Raw genomic sequence first — 22,390 nt, 5'->3', positions numbered from 1 at the left:
TCATATCGCTTCATTTTCATCAAATGAAAAATACAGCCTTATAGTTTATTGAAGTGCATAAATTAAAATTCATTTTTTTAAGTAACGGTATTATAAAGTGATATTTCATGAGTGCACACAAATCTATAACATTTGGTTTGACTGTACCCACAGCACCCCCACATCCTCCTCACCTGTATTTAGTATTGACAACAACAACCACCATACAGGTGAATTGGTTGTCTGGCAGCAATGGTGGCAGTCCCATACAAGGTGAGACTCTCACTTAAGTTAGATTGTTGGTTTGTGTAGGTTGTTGTTTTTTTTTTTTTGTACAATTTTTTTCCAAACTTTTTACATTTTGAAAGAGAATCTAATTTTAGAAACTGATATAGAATGCAATAGTTGTATTGTATTCTTCATAAAGAAAGCACACTGTTTCATAACGTTATTTCTGCTCAGGGTTTGTGCTCAATTACAAGAAAGAACACAATGGCTGGAAGGCGCTGTCATTTGGTCCTCAAAACAGAACATTCATTGCAAACAATTTGATGTGTGGGACACAGTACAAGTTTATGATCCATGCCTTCAACAAGCTAGGAGACAGTCTGGACTCTGAAACCGTCACAGCTAGGACAAATGGCTCTGGTAAGGAGACAACTATTGAATGCATGCTTAACAATAATAATATTATTATAGAAAACTTAAGATTTGATTCAGATTTTCTTTAGCTTAATGTAATTGTTTGTACTTTGTTTCCAGCACCCATCATTTCACCACAAAGTTTGCTGTTGGCCTCAGTGAATGCCACCTCTGTGACCCTTGACCTCAGCTCCTGGCAGACATCTGGCTGCCCAATTCGATTCTTTTCTGTCAAGTACCATGTATGGGGAGATGAAACCTGGCAGTTGGTCAACAACAACATACAACCCAACACTGTAAGTTCATGTTAGACTTTAAACATTTTTAAACCCTTGTCCTCTCAACTAGTGTATAATTTTCATCTTGGAATTCCCATCAACTTTGAGTCTTATGCTATCATGACTAAGAATAAAGCTGGGGTGCTTGGTATAAGCTAGATTTTGACCTTCACCTATATTGAAAATAGTTATCTTGCAATGTATTAAAATTTACTAAAGGAATGATCAGTTACCCATCTCTTCATGAAAATGATTAGCATATCTTAATACAATTTCTTATTTGTAACTTGATCTATACAAAATTGCTTGTTTGTAGACTTTGTTTGTGGTTCAAGACCTGTTCCCTGCCACATGGTACATCATGGATGTCAGTGCCCATAGTGATGCAGGCTCCACTACAAGTCAGCTCAAGTTTGCCACGCTGACATTTGCTGGAAGTGAGTTGTTTTAACATCTAAAAATTATCCTAAACTTCAAACTTGTCAATAATGTATTTATAATGTTTGTGTCTTATTAATCCACTTACATTTAAATCTTTTTAAATTTAATTATTGCTACTGTCTTCTTAATTTGTGTCATCAACAATTTAACAAGTTTGAGATTCTCATTGTTAAGTTTATTTTTAAAAAAAAAAGGCTAACAAATCTTTGAATGATCGTAACATAGTTGTACACTATTGGCCTTACTGTTCTAGGTACCATCAAGCCCCTAAAAGTGCTTCACAAGCAGGAGGCAGAGTTCTATGAGAAAGTGTATCTCATGGTTCCAATATGTGCAGCAGCAGTCTTTCTGTTTTCTGTGGTGGTGGCCATGTTTTTGTTCTGTCGTCGTCGCAAGGACAGGCTGCGATACAAAGGTACTTTATAGTGGTTAACAAAGTGTCTTTTTTTTTAAAATAAAGTATATAAAGGTACTTTTATAGTGGTTAACAAAGTGTCTTTTTTTTTTTTTAAATAAAGTATATAAAGGTGCTTTATAGTGGTTAACAAAGTGTCTTTTTTTTTTAAATAAAGTATATAAAGGTGCTTTATAGTGGTTAACAAAGTGTCTTTTTTTTTAAAATAAAGTATATAAAGGTGCTTTATAGTGGTTAACAAAGTGTCTTTTTTTTAATATAAAGTATATAAAGGTGCTTTATAGTGGTTAACAAAGTATCTTTTTTTTTAATATAAAGTATATAAAGGTGCTTTATAGTGGTTAACAAAGTGTCTTTTTTTTTAAAATAAAGTATATAAAGGTGCTTTATAGTGGTTAACAAAGTGTCTTTTTTTTTTAAATAAAGTATATTAAGGTGCTTTATAGTGGTTAACAAAGTGTCTTTTTTTTAAAAATAAAGTATATAAAGGTGCTTTATAGTGGTTAACAAAGTGTCTTTTTTTTAATATAAAGTATATAAAGGTGCTTTATAGTGGTTAACAAAGTGTCTTTTTTTTTTAATAAAGTAAAAGCAATAGAAACTTTTTATTTTGGTAATTAAGTGTTCAAGTTGTTTGTTGCAACATTTTATGTGTAGCATTTAATAATTTTGCTTATATTTGCTTTTTAGAACATGCTGCCAACTTACGCCGTGACATTACTGCAGAGACATCTCTGATGAATGACCTTGACAAGCGGCTCAACACAGAGTTGGACAGCAGCAGCAGCAGCACTCTTCCAGAACACATCAGTAAGCAACGGAATGCCAACTTGCTGATATCTCTGCAAAGTGATGACAACCTCCCTGGCAACAGCAGCGCCTGGCTGATCGATGGAAGCAATAAAACCACAAGTGATAATGGGAGCTTTGGACGTTCAGGTGCGTTGATACTTGCAATCATTAGCTTGAATGAGTCATTGAGAAAATAATGATCCAACTTAAGTATGTGGATTATTTTGATATTTTTTAAGCTTTAAAATAAAGAAACTCAAAGTGTATTATAAAATCTATTAATTGCACATTTTTCTTTGGAATTAAAATGACTTGGACCTCAATACAATTGTATGGTTTTAGTTTTTAGTTCAACTATGGACATAATGGAAGATGCTCTATACAAAATCAATAAGAATGATATTTGGAAATGATATTGTTTAGATGGCAAATAAATGTAAACTCTTACAAAGTAAATATTTTTTTAGATACGTTAGTATGAATGAAGTGCCTTATTCTAGCCATATACTAATATAAAATCGCCTTTCCCTCAGAAGATGAAGGCAACATTAACCCATATGCCACATACAACGAGATCAAACAAACCATTAACCCTGAGATTCGAACCACCATCCCATTGAAAGGTGCATCAGTTCCTAAATCTTCATCAGAGGAAGATGACATAGCCATGCAGAAAGCAGCTGCCAGAAGAGAGGTGAGCCATTCAATGTCAATCATCTCAAAATCCATTTTCTTATTGGTCATTTTACCATCAAGATGATCTAAATTTCATTTTAGCTATTTTGTTAGTTTTCAATAAATTCTTTCATTGTTGATTTAGATGGAAGATTACCAGTCCAAGCAGTCTACTCAGTCTACTGGTTCAACCCCATCAGAGCCTTATGTACCATTTTTCCACTCTAAGAGAGAAAAGCAGGCCAAATATACCAAGAAGCAGCCTCCACCTCCCCTGCCGGCACCTAGGAGAGCCCAGGGATGCACCAAGGATGCAGTCATCATCAAAGAAGGTTATGACAATCATGGTAAGTCATTCATATTGTTTGTCTGGCTAAGTTAATATTTTATTGTTGTGTTTATTACTATAATTTTTCATATCCTGCTTTTTAATATTACATTGTTTCACTGATTATTTGGTTGAACCTGTTTCAGGAGTCATTCTCAGCCCACGACGCTATGCCAGTGCAGATCAAATTCATGCTCTATTCTCTCAGCCATCTCGTCCACATAGCAGTATGAAGTCTGGATCAGAGTCTACTGATAAAGGTATGGAAAAAAACTTAAGATCTGTTACTTACCTTTGTGTGAAAGATATCCTGAGATATCTTTCACATTCTTTCCCCTTTGCCTTAGTAATTTACAATTTTGATATGTGAATATTGTTTCTATAATAAGTAAAATCAGTTTTGATTTTTTAATCAGTTTTGATTTTTTAAGCAATTTTGTTAAACTAATGATAGTGACTTTATCACCATTGTTTTGTTCTGTCATTGAAATTTACTTCACATATTTCAGGTTCCCAGCGACACAGTCTCATCTCTAGTGTCACAACAGTATCTTCCAGCAGAGACGAACTGTTGGAGGCCTTAGAAAATGCAAAACGGAACCCACCCCCTCCTGTCCTTTACGAGAGTGAGAATGATCCACATCCAGATGGAGGCACTGAGGGAGACATAGATCCAGACTCCAGCTCCCAGCCCACAGATAGCTCAGTATGTGGCATGCTTTTCTTTTTGGTTCTTATATGGCATTCAAACGTTATTCTTTTCATCTTTACTAGTTTAACTTAAATCCAATAATGCTAGAGCTGCCTTACACAGTTCATAATAACAATGTGTTACTGTACGTTTTCTCCATTATGATTGTGCTCTAGGTATAAGCATAGCATCAGGATTTTTTTTTGTTCATCCTTTGTTCAGGTTACTACAGAGCCAGGAATTCGAATGTTCACTCAGTCACCACCTAAGCCAAATGAGCAGAGACAGGCTTCATGTGAGGTGCCCCCCTATGAACAGCCATCACAACGTAAGTCAGCCGGTATGAAAGAGAAAATATTTGGGTTCCCTAATTAACCTGAATTTTGTTTTAAATGAGCTGGCTCATAAAGTAATGTGAAGGATCTGTTTTTCCTTGTTAGCAAAAATTATTTATTATGCCCAATAGATAAACGAAGGCGCCCACAGAGAATGGAAGTAGAGAGTGATACTAATGAGGCTCCTGCAACTGCCCTGAGGCGACCACTTCCGCCCAGAAAAGTTCGACCCCGCCATAGGGGCAAACAGAGAGGTCAAGTCACTGGCAAAAGAGCACTTGGAACCTTTATGCCCAGGTAATCATTTTATTTTTTTTTTTTAAATAACAATAGAAGAGCCTCTGTTTATTTTTTTTTAATTAGTATAAAATAATGATTAAATTGACTAATTGCTATGGCAAAAATTGCACATGAAACCTTTTAATTAAGATTTTTTTTAGATAAAATTTATTGAATATGATCCTTAGAACTCAGAGTGGTACCAGTACCACCAGCACCAACAGTGAGGAAGTCACCTACACCTTCGGAGAACGTGCACAGACCCCCAGGTCAAACAGCCCTGAGAGCTATCCTCCTTATACACCAGCAGTGGTCACCACTGTCCAGGAGGGCTTTATAGAGTATCGCTCTGAAACTAACAGAGCTAAGAGAGGTAATTTCTGATTAACAGCAGAGTACATGAACGCTTGACTTGATTCTAATTTCAGTACTGCTGATACATTTTATTTCACACAATAATATTATAAACATATTGTACATGGAATTGGATTGATGATGTGGAAGCAGATCTGCAACAGCTTGGGGTTAGGGCGTGGAGACAAAAGACCCAGTAGAGATCTGAATGGAAGGATGTGTTGAAACAGGCCAGAGCCCTCCATGGGTTGTAGTGCCACTGGGATGGATGTACATGGAATTGTAGTTAACAAAATGTCCTTTTTTAAATTTGTAAAAATTTTAAACAATGTTTTTTTTTGACCCATCTACTGAGATCTATTTGATCATTATATGGTTAATAAATGTGCAAACCCAATCCAAAGCTGAAAGAAATATTGTGAAACAATTCAGTCCAGATCCTTTTTGATATATATATATGCCTATCTATCTATTTATATACATATACACATAGCTCCTCCCTTGTAGGTCAAAGATTAGCACATTTCTAATTTCCTATGAACTCGAAGATGGTCATGAAGTCCAACATGGCTTTAAAAGCAGGCCACAAACATGGCATTGGTTGGTTGGGTCTGCTGTAGTTATGCCTACTTCTTTTCTCAACCTTTTTTTTTTAGATCTATGTTTTTTCATGATGGCTATGCTTGCCCTGGATGTGGCAAATTATGTAGGTTACAGTCATAAAATCATCTCTACATAAATTAAATCTTCTAGTGTTTTTTTTAGCACTTTATAAGATAAATTATTGTGTTTACAGGAGGGCGTCGAACTCCTCATGCCAGAGTACGATATGATACTAACATTCAGACACCTGGCACTGATGACCACCGTCCATTAGTTACATCCTTAGCCCATCCAGCACTGGCCACATCACCTGAAGAGGAAGAATCTGTCAGCTTGCTGGACAGGTAACTAAGCATAAAATTCTTAATGTACTCCTGTAATTGCAAACTGGCACAACATCATTTTAGGAAATCTCTACTCTCTTTTATAATAGAGTAACAGAAATATGAGGGCTCAATTGAATGGAATAAAATAAAAATAGAAAGATTACAAAATTTATTTAGAAAATAATTATTTATTGATCAAGTTCTTAGATTTTTTTAAAAATCTATTTAAATTTTATAACATAATCAAGCCTGAAAGCTTAACCAAATTTAGTCATTTGGGAACATTGTTTACTAGGTATAATATGCTTTATATTTCATCCAAAAATTCATTTCAAAATGTAAATATTAGGTTTAACTTCCTAGTCACAACAAAATAAATGTCACTCAGCTTTCCCTATCTTTTTGTTGACAGACATTACTTGTTTTATTTCACACCCATTGTTTATGTTTTTGTTGACAGACATTACTTGTTTTATTTCACACCCATTGTTTATGTTTTTGTTGACAGACATTACTTGTTTTATTTCACACCCATTGTTTATGTTTTTGTTGACAGACATTACTTGTTTTATTTCACACCCATTGTTTATGTTTTTGTTGACAGACATTACTTGTTTTATTTCACACCCATTGTTTATGTTTTTGTTGACAGACATTACTTGTTTTATTTCACACCCATTGTTTATGTTTTTGTTGACAGACATTACTTGTTTTATCTCACACCCATTGTTTATGTTTTTGTTGACAGACATTACTTGTTTTATTTCACACCCATTGTTTATGTTTTTGTTGACAGACATTACTTGTTTTATCTCACACCCATTGTTTATGTTTTTGTTGACAGACATTACTTGTTTTATTTCACACCCATTGTTTATGTTTTTGTTGACAGACATTACTTGTTTTATCTCACACCCATTGTTTATGTTTTTGTTGACAGACATTACTTGTTTTATTTCACACCCATTGTTTATGTTTTTGTTGACAGACATTACTTGTTTTATTTCACACCCATTGTTTATGCTTTTGTCGACAGACATTACTTGTTTTATTTCACATCCATTATTTATGTTTTTGTTGACAGACATTACTTGTTTTATTTCACACCCATTGTTTATGTTTTTGTTGACAGACATTACTTGTTTTATTTCACACCCATTGTTTATGTTTTTGTTGACAGACATTACTTGTTTTATCTCACACCCATTGTTTATGTTTTTGTTGACAGACATTACTTGTTTTATTTCACACCCATTATTTATGCTTTTGTCGACAGACATTACTTGTTTTATTTCACATCCATTATTTATGCTTTTGTTGACAGACATTACTTGTTTTATTTCACACCCATTGTTTATGTTTTTGTTGACAGACATTACTTGTTTTATCTCACACCCATTGTTTATGTTTTTGTTGACAGACATTACTTGTTTTATTTCACACCCATTATTTATGCTTTTGTCGACAGACATTACTTGTTTTATTTCACACCCATTATTTATGTTTTTGTTGACAGACATTACTTGTTTTATTTCACACCCATTATTTATGTTTTTGTTCCCAGACATTATCGGCCAGTTCCAGAGGAAGAAACAGAGATGGAAACTAGAACTGGCAAAGAAGGGAAGACAGACAAAGGTTACACAGAGGACTATACTGTTGTTTAAAGAAGAACAACTCAGTCCTTCTTTTGCCATATAAAAGAAACAGTTTTACAAAGTTCTTTAAAAAATATGTGCTTTTCGTTATGGATATTGGACCTGAATTCTATCATTAATATCATTTCATATCACTGGAGACTACCCATTTTATCATTGGATATTCATCTACCGGATTTCATCATTATATTTCAATTTCTATACTATGTGTTGACTTGATGCTGAAGGAATTGGTGCTTTTGAACATACAGATGTGTGTTTTCATTTCATTTATGGAGAATCTACACAATTTTATGTTTGTGCTATGTTCTAATCAATTGTATTCAAAGAAACAGACTTTTTTTTTGGATTACTGAATTTTTAATTGATCAACAAAGGCTCGTGTATTGCTGCAGATGGATTAAAACAAAAGAATATTTGGATGCTGCATGTGATCACTTAGTCTCATATTTCAATTATTTATTGCTTTTGTTTTCAATGTTTTAGAGCGGAAATAAACTTACTTCTGAATGCTATTCCTAGTAGGAACATTTAAAGTGGGTGCTGGAACTGATGGCTTCTGCTTTTATGATTACGAGGAAACTGTAACATCTTGGCCATCGTTAAAGTACTCCATCTTCAACCAAGAACGCTCTGCATCATTACTAGCTTTACTTCATTAATTTGATATATAAATATATTTTATATATAAAATATATTATATATATTTATCATTTTTTTTATCTTTAGTGTTCTTGTCCATGCAAAGTATATGAATTTTGATTTGCAGGCTAGCTGGATATTAAGGACTGACTCCCTGTTTCATCAGGTTGGACACGTAGACCTGCTGGAGAATTCTAAAGTCTTACGTTGTATCTCTTTAGCTTCATCATACAATGTTTGTTGAGGGGATCCGATTGGAGTAAAGAACAACTTAATAGACAGTGTTCAAGTAGTTTCAAAAATATTTGGCAGGTACTTTATCTTTGAATGAAAGGTGAATTCTTCGTTCGGTATTTATAAAAAAAGAAGGAGCTTCAGTGAAGATAATGTGCACATTTGTCATTCTTAAACATTAACCATGGCCTTCATGACCTAGAGCAGCTCTATTTATTGTTCTTGCAGTCAACCCCCACTGTCGTAATCCTTTATTGTCGCATAAATCATATATACGTTTTGAGGAAGAAGAAACAATGTCTGAACACTGTTGACGCCAATAAATGGAACTGTTTGTGATACATTTGTTTATCACTACATGTCCTCATCTCACCATGTCATTTATGTGATAGAGGCTTAAACTCATGACCACGTTCCAATCCCCTTGCTTCAATGACTCATCTGTTATACATACTCATTCAATGCGACCATGACATTCCATAAAGACATACAAATTTGCAAGTCATTATTAGTTTTATTTTGTTTTAATTTTACACTTTTTTGTAAACATATTGAATGATAGGTGTTTTATCTCAGTTCTCAATCAAATTTAGCCATTTTTTTTTTATAATTGTTTGCCAGTTATAATATTATTAATATTTTATAAATGATTTTTTTTAAATTTTTTTTTAGCATATACACTTGATCTGTCCAACCACAACCAGATAAATGACACTGAATTTCAAATGACATTTCTTTCATGTCCGTTTGGGGCTTAGGCCGCAGTTTTGTTGGTGTCATGCAATATTCATGTATTTTATTTAACTGTATCCAGTAGTATCCTTTGACTTCAGTGACATGACATTTTGACATCCAGCTAGCCTAGATGCCATGTAAAAAAAAATGAAAATGTCTCAGCTTTTTTTTTTTTTTGTTGTTGTTGTTAAGTCACCAGCCATGTTAATTAGAAAACTGTTGTTGTTTTTTTCTTTTTGGCGTTATTTTGACTATTATTTTTTTTTTTTATTTAAGGACTAAAAGATATTCATATATATTTTTTTTTTGCAAAAGAAAACATTTTCCTAAATCTATTTGATGTGCAATATACAATGTAGATAAATAAGTTCAAATGTAATATATCAACTATTGAAATATATTTATATATCTTTCTTTAAATTTATATATATATATATACATATATTCTTTTTTTTTTGTCATCTAAACTGGCATTATGAGTTAACCGTACTTGTTACCATGTCTCTGCTAACTGCTGCGTATGGTATTGCATTCTGTAATCTCCATTGAACTCGTACTGTCATAAGGGCCCTTGATGAAGGCATTTAAAAACTTTCCACGTTGTTATCTCAGTAGGATACAAGAAGTAATCAGTCACATATTAGATTTTAAAATTTGGTAAATAACTTGTTCTTATAGAATACTAGAAAGCCCTAGAGACTTATGTATTTAACATTAAAATCCCTGTGCAATTTTTTGATGGTAACTCTAATGAACATGCACAAACAAGTCCTTAAGAATTCACTACATTCACTTTGTAAAGTATGAAATTTCCATTTGGTTCTTGTAGAATAGTTTTAGTTGACTTTCAGTACACAATCATGTGGATGTGCACAAAGATTTTTAAAACTTAATTTGATTAAATGAACATGCTATCATTAAGGCTTAAAAACTACATCTGAAGCTCATTGTAAGACAAATTTCCTTACGGATAATAAAGATTATTATTATTATATTATTAGGCTATCATTTCCATCCTCTTTCATATGCTTTTTTTTTTATAGATCTTAGACTTCATTCTAAACACATTATCACTTGGATCAAAGGTTAATTTTCTGTAAAACTTAGACCTATATAATAGTTAATAGGCCAAAACTCACAATGTTGCATATTCTAAGTTGCAATGTGTAGATACTATTAAATAGTCAATTTATTCTATAGTCCTAACAAGGTCACCCTCCCCAATGTATCATAATATCACTGTACATAGCCTCTCATTATTTATAACTCATGTGTATAGCAATCTTCTATGTCTGAGGATTAGGTTTGGACCAGTATTATTTGAATGCCCATCACAGAAGAAGCTCTCATTTCTGTTTTGCCACTTTTTTGGTTGTAGTTGTAGTAGTTGAAAGATGGATGGATGGATGAACTCAGTTGGTTTTTTTTTTCCTTCTCATCCCTTTTTCAGTGCATTTCTAGTAGAGTGTGCTTTTGGATTCTTATTGTTGGTCATATTGTACTGTTGTGCCAATCCTTATGCTTAGTGAATCTTTTCAATGTATCTTGTAACAAGGAGGCATTGTTGAACCTTTAACTTAAATGTCATATAGAAGCTATTGGTAACTGTGAAAAGTTGAAATGTTAATCTTATACTTACAATTCATTCATGGTAGAAACATACTTTTGTGCACTATTAGTCCTTAGAGAGATGTCAAAGGAACTACACAGATATATATATATGTTGCTTGTGACTATACTGTACTCAGCTGCAAACATATATTGTTGAATCAGCACTGGATTATAGTCAGCAGCTCAATACATCTAAAGATTGTAAGAACACTCAATGTGGCTGAACAATTGGCTGAAGGATTGACTTTGAAATTAAGCATTGTTCTTTACAATAAGGCTTTGTCCCAGTTTAAAACTCATGATTTAGATTATTGTAATTTTATGGACTTTCAATCTAACTACCATACTGTTTTTTAGAATCTATACAAAAGCAACATTTTTTTCTTGACAAAAACCCTAAAATCTAACAGGCATATTGTTCCATGTGATGACAACCTTCCACAATTATAATGGCAAACTCACTAAGGCCTTTAGACTGTCCATTCAGCCATTCTAATTGTATATTATAATCAAAACCACAAATAGTGTGCTGTGTATGTACAAAACCAAACACTATGAACAATACACTGGATACATAATCACCTTAACAGTAGAAGTCTATTACTTAAAAAAATATTTTTGTAAAAAAAAAATAAATACACTTGTTTAGCTCAGAATTTTTTTAATTAAAAAAAAATAAATATAGAAATAAAGAAAACGATTAAAATTTTCACCTGTAAAGCCTTTAACTAAAATCCAAGTGCCTGGAATTTAAATGAAGTTTTTTTTTTTTTTTTGTAAAAACTTTATTTTTAAAATTTGGAAACTTGATGTTGTTCGTTTTAATCCTCGTTTGATTTTTTAATTTTGAAAGACATGGTGTTAATAGTGAATAGAGTTGCTGGCCTACTGTTTTGGTGGTTAGTATACATGTACACTGTCATCAACCCAGTCACACTACAAGTCATATGTCAATCTGTTCACAAATCTCTGTCTCCAAAGTTATTCCACCCCAAGACATTTTGTGTGTATGTATTCTACATTCCTTCTTTCTTTTCTCCCGATCATGTTATAAACCAAATATCAGAGAAATCGTCCACTATTTTATCTTTTTCTTTTCTTGTTTCAGCAAGTGGCACCAGGCCATGGTTAACTATGTAGATTATTCTTATGTAGTCGATAAACATGTGAATCACCAGTAATATCACATTTCTTTTTTTAAAACTGTATATATGTTATTTTTGACCATCCCATGTTACATCACTGACCCATGTAAACAGTTTACATGAGACCATTTCACTTGGACAGCTATTCAACTCCCCCTCCATAACTTTTTGTTATTGTTTAGTCACATTTTTGTTTGTTGTTTCATTTGATGTGGATTTTTTTTCTGACTCTTATAGACTTTTGTGTGCATCTCTGGAACAGAAGCTGGTTTACTTTGAAACAAATAGACCTATTTCTCTCTGTATGTTAAGAAAGCTAAAGCTAACTGGTCCCCTCTTCTTTTTTTTTCCAGCAAGATAGATATTAAATAAAAATAAATCATTTTCTCAATTCACATGTTGTCTTGATGAAAAAAAAAAAAAGAAAAGTTATATAACTAGGCAACTTTCTATTAATATGAAATTTGTGAAAAAGATTTTTTGAAACTAAATTCCTTCACAGCAAGTAGAAAATGCTCTGAACATTTTAATTTGTCCCTTTGAGTTTAAAACCTGACTACTTCGAGAGATGCACACAATGTACATATACACATTGCTGACAATGTCAAATGAGAACACTTTTTTTTAAACACTAAAAAGATGCACTCTAAAGGGCAGCGGAACAATTTTATTCTTTATCTTCCCATTTTAACATACTATTTATTCCATACAGTGAACAAAGCCAATTTTTGTTTGTTTGTTTGTTCGTTTGTTTATTATTTTAACTTGAAACTTTTGTGATTCTTCTATACAGAATCCATGAATGTGTAAATAATGTAAATATACAGTATTGCTGACGACTGCAGCACAGTTTCAACTATTGCCTATGGAGCAAAGCTTTGCAAACTCTTCTTTCTTACCTGCTAATGCAGAACTTAACTCTGAAACTAAAACTTTCGACTTCAACATTTAATTTCAAAATGTGTTTTTATCCTTTTTTATTCTGTTTTTGAACACCAACACAAACAAAATGATCCTGAAATTCTGAACAAATATTACATTTTGTAATATAAGGAAAACAAAAAGTTGTAAACATTTTTTTATGTGAATATTTTCTTAAATTTCTTCTACCTAATTCTCATGACCCCTCACATGGCTAGTGGCTTAAACTGTATTTCTAATTGATTTCATGACTCGTTGTTTGCTGCCAAGATGTGTCAGCTTTGTAAAGTTTTGCTCTGAGTCTTTGTATGTTGTTTTTTTCTTTTCTTGAACTATGTCTAGAATGACCTACATATACACAGAGACGTAAGTGCTGTGATGTTATTTAATGGAATACAGTCAAAAGTCAATGTCTTTGTCAAGTTTAAATGAAACAAAACGATGAAGAAAAAAAAATAGCAATATGTCTTTGAGCACAAACAAGGGGGAGAATCTGTTACTCAGACACAACTTGAGTGATATCTATGTTACTGCAGAATAACAGCAAGGGGAGATTATCTATGATAACAGAAGGGGAGAAAACCACATGATACTTGTTTTGACATCCTTGGAATAGAAATTATGCAGAATGGGCAGTAGCCATTTTGTTTTTCTAGCTGAACATCTCCATTCCCTTCTTTTATTCATGCTGATGTTTTCATCTGCCTTTAATATGCAAAACCAATTCCTTTTGTAAATGACTAAAAATAAAATCATCCAAATAAGTCCCTCATTGTCTTTACAGTCTTAGCTCACTGTACCAATTGATGCCCGACAGCTCTGTTCTATCCCATTGTACAAATTGATGCCCAACAGCTTTGCAGTTTCATCCAAATCTTGCCCCACCCCCACCCCTCCCTTTTTTATGACTTGAGTGGTAATGTTGCTATCTTACCATCAGCAGTATCCAACCAATAGTACACTTGTTCAAAACTTAAGAAGTAATGAGTTAAATATGGCTATACAAAGTCCATTCTTGTTTCCTTTTAGCAGCTGGTATAGCAAGCACATTGGGCCTGTTCTACAACAAGTCATGTTGCTTCCATTTGTCAAGGCATTAGAGTAGGCTATGCCCATTCTGTATACATTTTGATTCTGTGGTGGTAAGTAGAGCAGACACAAGACTACATCTGTCAGCCTTATATTTATATCTCTATTGTTACAGAGGGAGACATACAACATCCTTAATGCTTCCAATGGCTGAAGGTGTAGCTATTTCAGTACTACATTCATATCTTCAAATGTTGACAGAACTTTCTGTATCCACATTCATTCACTATTTTATTATTTGTCTTTTCAAACATTTCTTTCAAAAAAATGTTTAACATCAAAAATCAATTTTTCTCTTCAAACCTTGATTTCCAATGTCCAACTATTGTATGTCTGATCAACTGAATCATGAACGTATATGAAATGTTATCTCTTTGTGTTGTCTCCAATGTTTGAATTCACTAATACAAAGCTTTGAAAGAGTTTTTCCTCTATGGTTTATTACTTGTGCTTTCTTCAAGTCACTTTGTTGAAACTGGCAATCAACATGATTGCTAGCTTAACAAATTTGATATTTGCATACTTCATTGCCCTAGGCTTCAGAAACAAGTTGTCCATTTCAAAATGTTATGACTTTGTTTTGTTCTTCTTTAGAACTGGTTAGTTTCCAAGCATCCTAGTTCCACACATTTTTCTTTCTGTGTTTTGCAGCTTTTTCTCAACCATTGAGACTTGGGGGGTCACTTTTGTGAGCACGAGCAAACAGGTTCAAATGCCTGCATTGAAAGAAGTTGTTTTGTACTATATTCCTGTTCGTTAACGTCTGCGCTCAAACTGCTATATATTTTTAAACTTAGAACTCAAGTTCGGTACACAGCTGGTACTTAGTGCTTAGATTGAAACAAAGAGAAATAATGTTTGCTTTTTTTGTTTGATCTTTTCAATTCTACAATTGAAGACCTTAGTGATAGAGACAATAGACCTAGTGTCTCATAAGTTTTGGGGGCAAAAATGATGCTTTGTCTTGTGTCAAGCAGCTAGCATGTAACAATTCAACTGGCAAGTCACATATGTCTTATCCTGAGAGATTTGTGTAGGTGAATACATAAGCACTTTCGGATTTTTCATATATGTACTGGTTTCTAAAGTTCACACTGTGTGCTTTTTGTCCCTGAACCTGTTAGGAATTACTTTGAAATGCACCATAGAGAGGAAATATCAAGAACCTAATTATGAAGTGAAATCTCATTTCTTGGTTTTCTTTCTTGGTTCTCTTAGATTTGATCTTTGGTCTTCAATTGTCAATAAACAAATACTTTTTTTTTTACTTTATTTATATGATTGAATCAAAATATCTCATCAATATTATATATTGTTAGTTTTACTTTTTTTTTTTTCTACATTTACATATTTAAAAAAATAATTAAATTTTTGTACATAATTTTGTATTATGTGACTTCATTTCTTTTTATTAACCAAACCAACTTTAACTTGATTAAATTTATTGACAAGTCAATTATTTTACAAGTCATTTTTTTTTTATTAAACATTTTATATAGAAATAAACCAAATCTAATTCTGGTTTGGACATATCCTAAGCATAATTAGTATTTCACTTCTATTTGTGTGAGTTCTGTCCTAGATAGTTAATGTTTTCCAAACATCATTCCATTTTGTTTGATACTAACATCTTCACCTGTTTCCTTGTATATTGACATACATTTTGTAAAGCAGTGATGTCTCTTCCCTGTATCTCTTCATCATTGACTTCATCCCAGAACACTGGAGGAGATGGTATAACATCTCATCCACTTTAATGGCTCATATTTTGCATTGACATTTTCATGTTGTTTGATTTGTGTGTTTGTCTATTCCAAGTGACTTTGTTGAGAGGGGGGGAGGGCCATGCTGAATCACCAGCGTGGAAGCCCTTCTTTGCTAATGATGTTCATGTTTGATTATGTAGGCCGTAGACTACAGCACTTTTTTTTTTTTTTGTATCTTGCTTGAACAAATGGCAGCGTAACCGACATATGATGCATTCCCACACAAGTGTTAAGTCAGCAGAAACATTACACACTATGTCTACTTAGTGCAATATTTATTTCCATGTCCAAATTTTTGTGTTGGTCCAAAAATAAACATTTTATAACAAAATTGAGAATAGAGTTTGTTATTTTGTATTTATGAGCTTTACTTATCATTTGTTAAAATCACTGAAAAATAGTGCAAAATAAATAAAAGTATTCAGAGGCCATCATTCCAAAAAAAAAAATTTCCTTATGCTAGGACTATATTAGTACCTTTTCTCTTAATCCGGATTCTTTCTCTATGTTTAATAAGAATTTATTGAACTAAACCAATTTAATTTATTGTAACAAAGAGTGAGCATTAAATATTTATTTATTTACAGTAACGTAAGTCAGACTCAGTTGTCTGCCTTTAGGAAATAAAACAAGCAAGCAACTTCATCTGTGATGATATCTTGATTATAATTCTTCAGTGTGGTTAGAAAAATGTCCTTAGACAGTTCAGAAAACAATTTATAGGTGACCTTAAAACTTAATCATCGAAAAGCAGCCCAAGAGGGCAACATGGCTATAAAGAAGTATGAGATGAATGGCCACTCCAGTTTTGCATTCAAGTGTCTTGCTTAGGACAAAAGTTAGGGATGAAATTGGCTCAGTGCATCTTTAAAAAGTGTGACAATTCATAATACGAACCAGAACATATGATCAAGGGGAGATCATAAAATTTACAGCGGCTAAAAGATAATTTAATGTTAATTGCAATTATCTACCCTTAAAAAAAAAAGGGAAAATTTTTACATGTACCAGTACCTATCAAAAAGTTATAACATTCAAAGTACCAATATTTATATTATTAATATCTTAATATACGTTTTCAATCATTTTTGTATGATTAAAAAATGGATAGAAACTGGTAACGGTATAACGTATTAGTGGTGGCTAGCTTTGAGGTAATAATTACCTGTAAAAAAAAAAAAAAAAAAAAAAAATAGCCTGTAATGCCCACATGCCTTGGAAAACGTTCATCTGCTAAAAGCTACATATCACACTGAAACCAATATGCAAGTCAATCTAGTTTTGGTGTCAGAAATTTCAATAGTCAAATTTTATTTGATAATTCTGTGACACCTGTTTAATGTGCAAATACCGGTACCACTGGAAAATTAATTATTTAGCAAGAAGTAATCACTCTTACAAAAGGTCATCAGCTTCATAAAGAATTTTCTTTTTTTTGCAATTTATTTTTAATTCTATTTTTTTAACAGAGTATAAGATAATGACCCAAGGCTAAATAACATTCCTTTCATCTAGATGGAGTTTTTAAAAACATCAGTATTTTGCCTTATACATGTATACAAGAAACATGTACTGGTACTTTAAAATTTTGCATAAAGCTTTTATCAACTCACTCAGTCTGATACAAATCTTATACACATTATTTCTCCCACACACACCCAATCTCGAATCAAGCTGAAATTTTGCACAATTATTTTTTACCTGACAACACAAGAATCAATTTAAAAAAATTAACCAATTAGTTAATTAACTAAAGGTACCGGTAATAAATTATTTTGTTTGGTATATCAAACAAGGGAAAGAAATTGTAATTGACTGAAGTGGTGGTATAAGCTGAATTAGTCCCCTTTTTAGATCGTTGTCTGAAACACAACACAACCCTGAAAAATAGAACGAGACTATAGAAATAACAGACAACTACATAATCTTCCAATATCATAAGCACTCCAGTAGCAGAGTGGTTACAGTGTTGGCTTGGGCTAAGATTTTGAATTCAGGTAGTTCCCCCTTCTATTTAATTTATAAAAAGCTTCTAATCACAGATTTATTATTGTTAGTCTAGTTTTATTCCAAATTTTAATTACATGGCTGATCCAAACTAATTGATACATTCAAGTACCCTTAATATAAGCTTTGTTGGTTTTTTTTTAGTTATTCTATTCTTGTTTAAAATTATTTCCTCTTTCTCACATTATATTCAATTTTTCATTCAAAAATAAAGAAAATTGACCAGTTGGTGATTGAACCCATGACATTCACATACTTAGCTCTTAACCAACCAGCTACTATGTGCAAATTTCAGGTAGAAATAAATGATTCAAAATATTACTTGATGCTTTTAAATATGACACATGTATTAGTTAATAGTTGGAATTGAATAAAAGAGCCCAAATGTTCCTTTTTTTTTTTAATAAATCCTATTTAACATACTGGTATTGTGCACTTTTTAAAGCTATGTTGCTAATAATAGTTTTTATTCCTAGTCCTTTCATCATTAAGAGTTGCAAACCCAGTCAGATTTTACATCTTTTGAAGATGCTATAGATCTAGCACAGTTAGTCATCACCATGCATATGTGTGAGAAAGTATATTTGTTATTACTATCTCTATGTAGAGAAGACAAGTTCTTGAATAGCTTTATCTTGTAGCAATATAGTGTTTTAGTTACCATAAAATTATATTATACACTAGCATGTCCTTTTTTTTTTTTTTTTAAAATCATTTTTGTATAGTGCAACTTTCATGCTATAAGAATGGTCAGTGTACTCATGTATACAAAACGTTCAGTGAAAGTTGCAACCAAATCAATCACACTAAAACAAAACAAAACAAAAGGCTTGATAAAGTTAATAACATTTTATTGCCACAACGTGTGGACAGTAGTAGAGGATTAGTGAAAACAGATAAGACCAATAACAGACAGAAATATTATTTTTGTTTCCATGTTCCTTGTCGTAAAAATTGCTTTCATTTCTGTAAATGTTCCTTTCTGTTTCCACTAACAAAAACTACAGACGTATAGCATGATCGTAAGACACACGACACCAGTAGTTTACTTGAGCTTCTTCTTGGGTCTGATGTTGCTGGTGTGGCCACACTTGCGTTTGCGGCAATTGGTGGCACGAGGGTGCAGACGAGCATAGCACCTAGAGAAGCCAAGAATAAAGGGGGAAAAATGTTAATGTGTTATACTTTATAGAATATAAATTAAGACTATTCTCTTTGACATTAGCTCATTTAAATGACACTAGTCAGAGCATTCTCTACCAACAGTACTTTAAAGCCAACACTAAATGGTTATAGCCTTCTCAGATAAAAGTGTTAGAACCAGCACCAGCACTAGATAGTTACTGTGGTGATAACTATAACTAGCTCAATATGACACTACAGAAATAGGACTTGTACAGGGGAACATTGTCCCAGAGCACTTGGTTGCAGTTTTAGAATCCTTTTCTAAATTTGGTCTGCTTTCATCATTGGCCTCCTTCAGTCGTAGAACGACTATGGTTCATCTCAGAGCACACTTCCTCATGTGGCTGTGGAGCCCTATTTTGGAGAGACACTCCCGTCCACAGATAGCGCAGGTTAAGGTGGCTTTTGCTTCGGTGGTAGGAGCTGGCCGTTTTTTAGATTGTGTGTTTTTCTTCCTGAGCTGAGTCCCATGTACTTTCACTATCCATAGCTTTCTTGGTTACTGTCTCTCTCCACCTGTTGCGGTCTAGAGCTATGTCTTCCCAATTGTCAGTATTGATGATGATGATGAATATAATTTTCTCAATTGGTTATTTACTGTATTTGCAGATAATTCAGTAGCTTTTTTTTTGGTGTGCATGTAATATATATTTGAGTCTGCCAACCTCCTCTAAAGAATTCATATAATGATTGATATAGAAAAAAAAAAAAACTTACTTTCTGCAAATCATTTTGTCACAGTTGAATTTGGAAGCCAAGATCCTAAGGGAAGGCTCAATAATTCCACCTCTCAATCTCAATACCAAATGGAGTGTAGACTCTGTGGGGGACAAAAAAATCAATAATGAATACAATTTTTCAAAATTGTCCTGAAACCAATAGTACTAAATATCATATCAATGTAACATTTTTAATATTAAATCTGCCAACAAATCGTTTATTTTTTAAAATTTTACGCTTCATAATTCTTCATAGCCTTTAGTTTCAATGAATACAAAAAATAAAAAATATAACTAAGTTGTGGGGAACTAGAAACATGAGAAGCGCAAAAGTCAATGTAAAAGAGACAGTGATGTGTATTGTAGAATATAGAGTAACCTAGAAAGTTAATTTTAGCTCAGCTAGGTAGATTTCTTGTCATGGTAATGATATAGGTGGGTGATCAAGAAATGCAAACAACAGAAACGCCTGTATGCTGAAGGATTGATGTGCAGTGGTTCATTGTGCAAGTGCATGTGCAAATGTACAGGTAAAGCAAAAATGAATTGAAAGGCTTGATTTTGTTATATTAAGTTAATATTTTGTTAGAATTTATAGCGAGTTGGATTAATACACATTGAAACAGCTACAAAACTAGACTTGTCTTAACTGTTATTCAAGAATAAACTAAGATAGTATATCAACAATATAAGAACTTGCATCAGAACGCAAGTCTAATTCTAAAAAAATCAAATGTATTTCAAATAATTATTCCTTTAAATCTAAATAAAGCATTTTACAATTATGTGGCTGATTACAAATCAATATTTTTCCTCCCCCCAACAAAAAAATAAAAATAATTACAGAACAAGTATCAGAATGATATCTCCATGTCTGCCCCCTTTATCACCAATAAAGGGGATTTACTTTAAGGACTGCATTACCTTTTTGAATATTGTAGTCCGATAATGTGCGACCATCTTCCAGCTGTTTACCAGCAAAAATCAATCTCTGCTGATCAGGAGGAATACCTAAAGAATATACAAACTATTGTGAAAAAAAAAACCTGCATGACATGGTGGAATGATTTACAAGAGTAGGCAATATAAAACAAATACACACAAAAAAAAACAACAAATAGAACAAGCTGGAATAGCAAACCCACCTTCTTTGTCTTGAATTTTAGCTTTGACATTTTCAATGGTATCAGAAGGTTCAACCTCTAGGGTGATAGTCTTGCCTGTTAGGGTTTTCACGAAGATCTGCATCTTAAGGGCTGTAAAAAAAAAAGGTTAAACATTGAACTAAAAATGCAGTCAGGGAATCCTTTATAAAGCTTGTGGTCTTTTAAGCAAAATTTGAGCTTTATATCTTAATTTAACAGCATGAACAAATAATCTGCCTCTGCCAGATGAATAAACTGAAGTGTTATCAATTCTTGAGAACAAATTGTTGATGGGCAAGTAATCTGCAAGTGTAAGCCACTTTTCATTGAAACCATATATTTTAATGTTGAGCCTCAGCTACTATTGATTGGTTATCAACTAGTACATCTAATCATATGGTTTCAAACATTGTCATAATAATTCATAATACTATAATTAGTATAATAGGAGAGGGGGTCACTGAGCATGCTAGAGTGAAAACAAACATTGATTGTCATAGATTTTTTTATGTACCTATGTGCAAATTGGTTAAATGCATGGATTGTGCTTATATGTAGTTGGATAAAAATTTCACTTAGATCTATTTATTATTTTATTCTTGTATGATACGTAGACGCAGAGACAAATTTTCAAGGTCTCTAGCAATGGAAGGAATCTGAAAATTTGTGACCTAAATCTCAGAACTCACTACCATAAAAACAGCATAAAACAGGAAAAGATGTCGAAAAGTGGGACAAGAATTACATGAGACAGCAATTTAGTTAGTTAAGATTAAATTAAACAAAATTTAATATCTACTTTAACTCTAAATATTAAAATATTCTTCTATATTTATTCATAGCTGATGAATTATATGTAGATCTAATCTAGATTTTAGGTCAGCCTTTTTTCCCATTTAATTAAAAAGTTAAATAACTTTTATTAACAATAACACTGTCAGTGTCTCTTTTCAGACTTATCACTTCACTTGTCTTTTGCTTATCGATAATAGGATGCATCCTCTTTAACAAACGAATAACAATTTGGTTAACAAGTAAACTTATAATATTAACAATTTTTTACTTGTTCAAAGTATCAATATTAAAAGCAATAATGCTACATATTCTACATTTTTGTAAACTAGATTTTTATGAATAATATAGACATAAATAAGTGCTAATTTACCCGATCTTCCTCCACATCAAGTTAAAATTAATAAAGGAAGTACTCGTGACTCGAACATCGGTAACTTGATTCAATATCGATTCCATTAATTTGTAGACTACCTACAAAGGTGTAATTTTTTTTCTCTTGCCTTTAGAAAAAAACAAAAACAAAGAAAAACAAATATAAAGTAGAAATATTTTATCTTTTAAATATAGATCAAAGTCCAGCAAAAAGAATGATAAAGAAAA

The 22,390-nt window shown here is 32.5% G+C and overlaps 2 protein-coding genes across 7 annotated transcripts in view; one reads left to right on the top strand and one right to left on the bottom strand.

The window, feature by feature from the left end:
- LOC106055158 (cell adhesion molecule DSCAM-like) overlaps positions 1-16,270 on the top strand; it is an 89,857-nt gene extending 73,587 nt beyond the window's left edge. For 3 of the 5 annotated variants that reach the window (XM_056010264.1, XM_056010266.1, XM_056010263.1), the window contains 15 exons: positions 154-252; positions 442-627; positions 742-917; positions 1,216-1,336; positions 1,594-1,755; positions 2,446-2,694; positions 3,081-3,241; positions 3,368-3,569; positions 3,697-3,810; positions 4,060-4,256; positions 4,464-4,569; positions 4,708-4,873; positions 5,044-5,228; positions 6,006-6,156; positions 7,703-16,270. In XM_056010264.1, coding sequence (XP_055866239.1) covers positions 154-252; positions 442-627; positions 742-917; positions 1,216-1,336; positions 1,594-1,755; positions 2,446-2,694; positions 3,081-3,241; positions 3,368-3,569; positions 3,697-3,810; positions 4,060-4,256; positions 4,464-4,569; positions 4,708-4,873; positions 5,044-5,228; positions 6,006-6,156; positions 7,703-7,805 — 2,378 coding nt within the window. In that variant the 3' untranslated portion in view covers positions 7,806-16,270. The remainder of the gene's footprint in view (positions 1-153; positions 253-441; positions 628-741; positions 918-1,215; positions 1,337-1,593; positions 1,756-2,445; positions 2,695-3,080; positions 3,242-3,367; positions 3,570-3,696; positions 3,811-4,059; positions 4,257-4,463; positions 4,570-4,707; positions 4,874-5,043; positions 5,229-6,005; positions 6,157-7,702) is intronic. The other 2 variants (XM_056010267.1, XM_056010265.1) reach the window with 1 other exon arrangement.
- Positions 16,271-18,780: 2,510 nt separating this feature from the next.
- Positions 18,781-22,277, bottom strand: LOC106055164 (ubiquitin-60S ribosomal protein L40). 2 transcript variants are annotated; one of them, XM_056009304.1, is made up of 5 exons: positions 22,161-22,277; positions 20,996-21,106; positions 20,775-20,861; positions 19,849-19,951; positions 18,781-19,085 (listed from the first exon to the last, which is right to left on the bottom strand). In XM_056009304.1, the coding sequence occupies exons 2-5, from the start codon at positions 21,096-21,098 to the stop codon at positions 18,992-18,994; spliced, it is 387 nt and encodes a 128-aa protein (XP_055865279.1). In that variant the 5' UTR covers positions 21,099-21,106; positions 22,161-22,277; the 3' UTR covers positions 18,781-18,991.
- Positions 22,278-22,390: the final 113 nt, after the last annotated feature.

This window comes from Biomphalaria glabrata, chromosome 14 (genome assembly GCF_947242115.1).
Source record: "Biomphalaria glabrata chromosome 14, xgBioGlab47.1, whole genome shotgun sequence".
Lineage (NCBI taxonomy): Eukaryota > Metazoa > Mollusca > Gastropoda > Planorbidae > Biomphalaria > Biomphalaria glabrata.
This window is presented reverse-complemented; position numbering and strand designations above follow the sequence as displayed.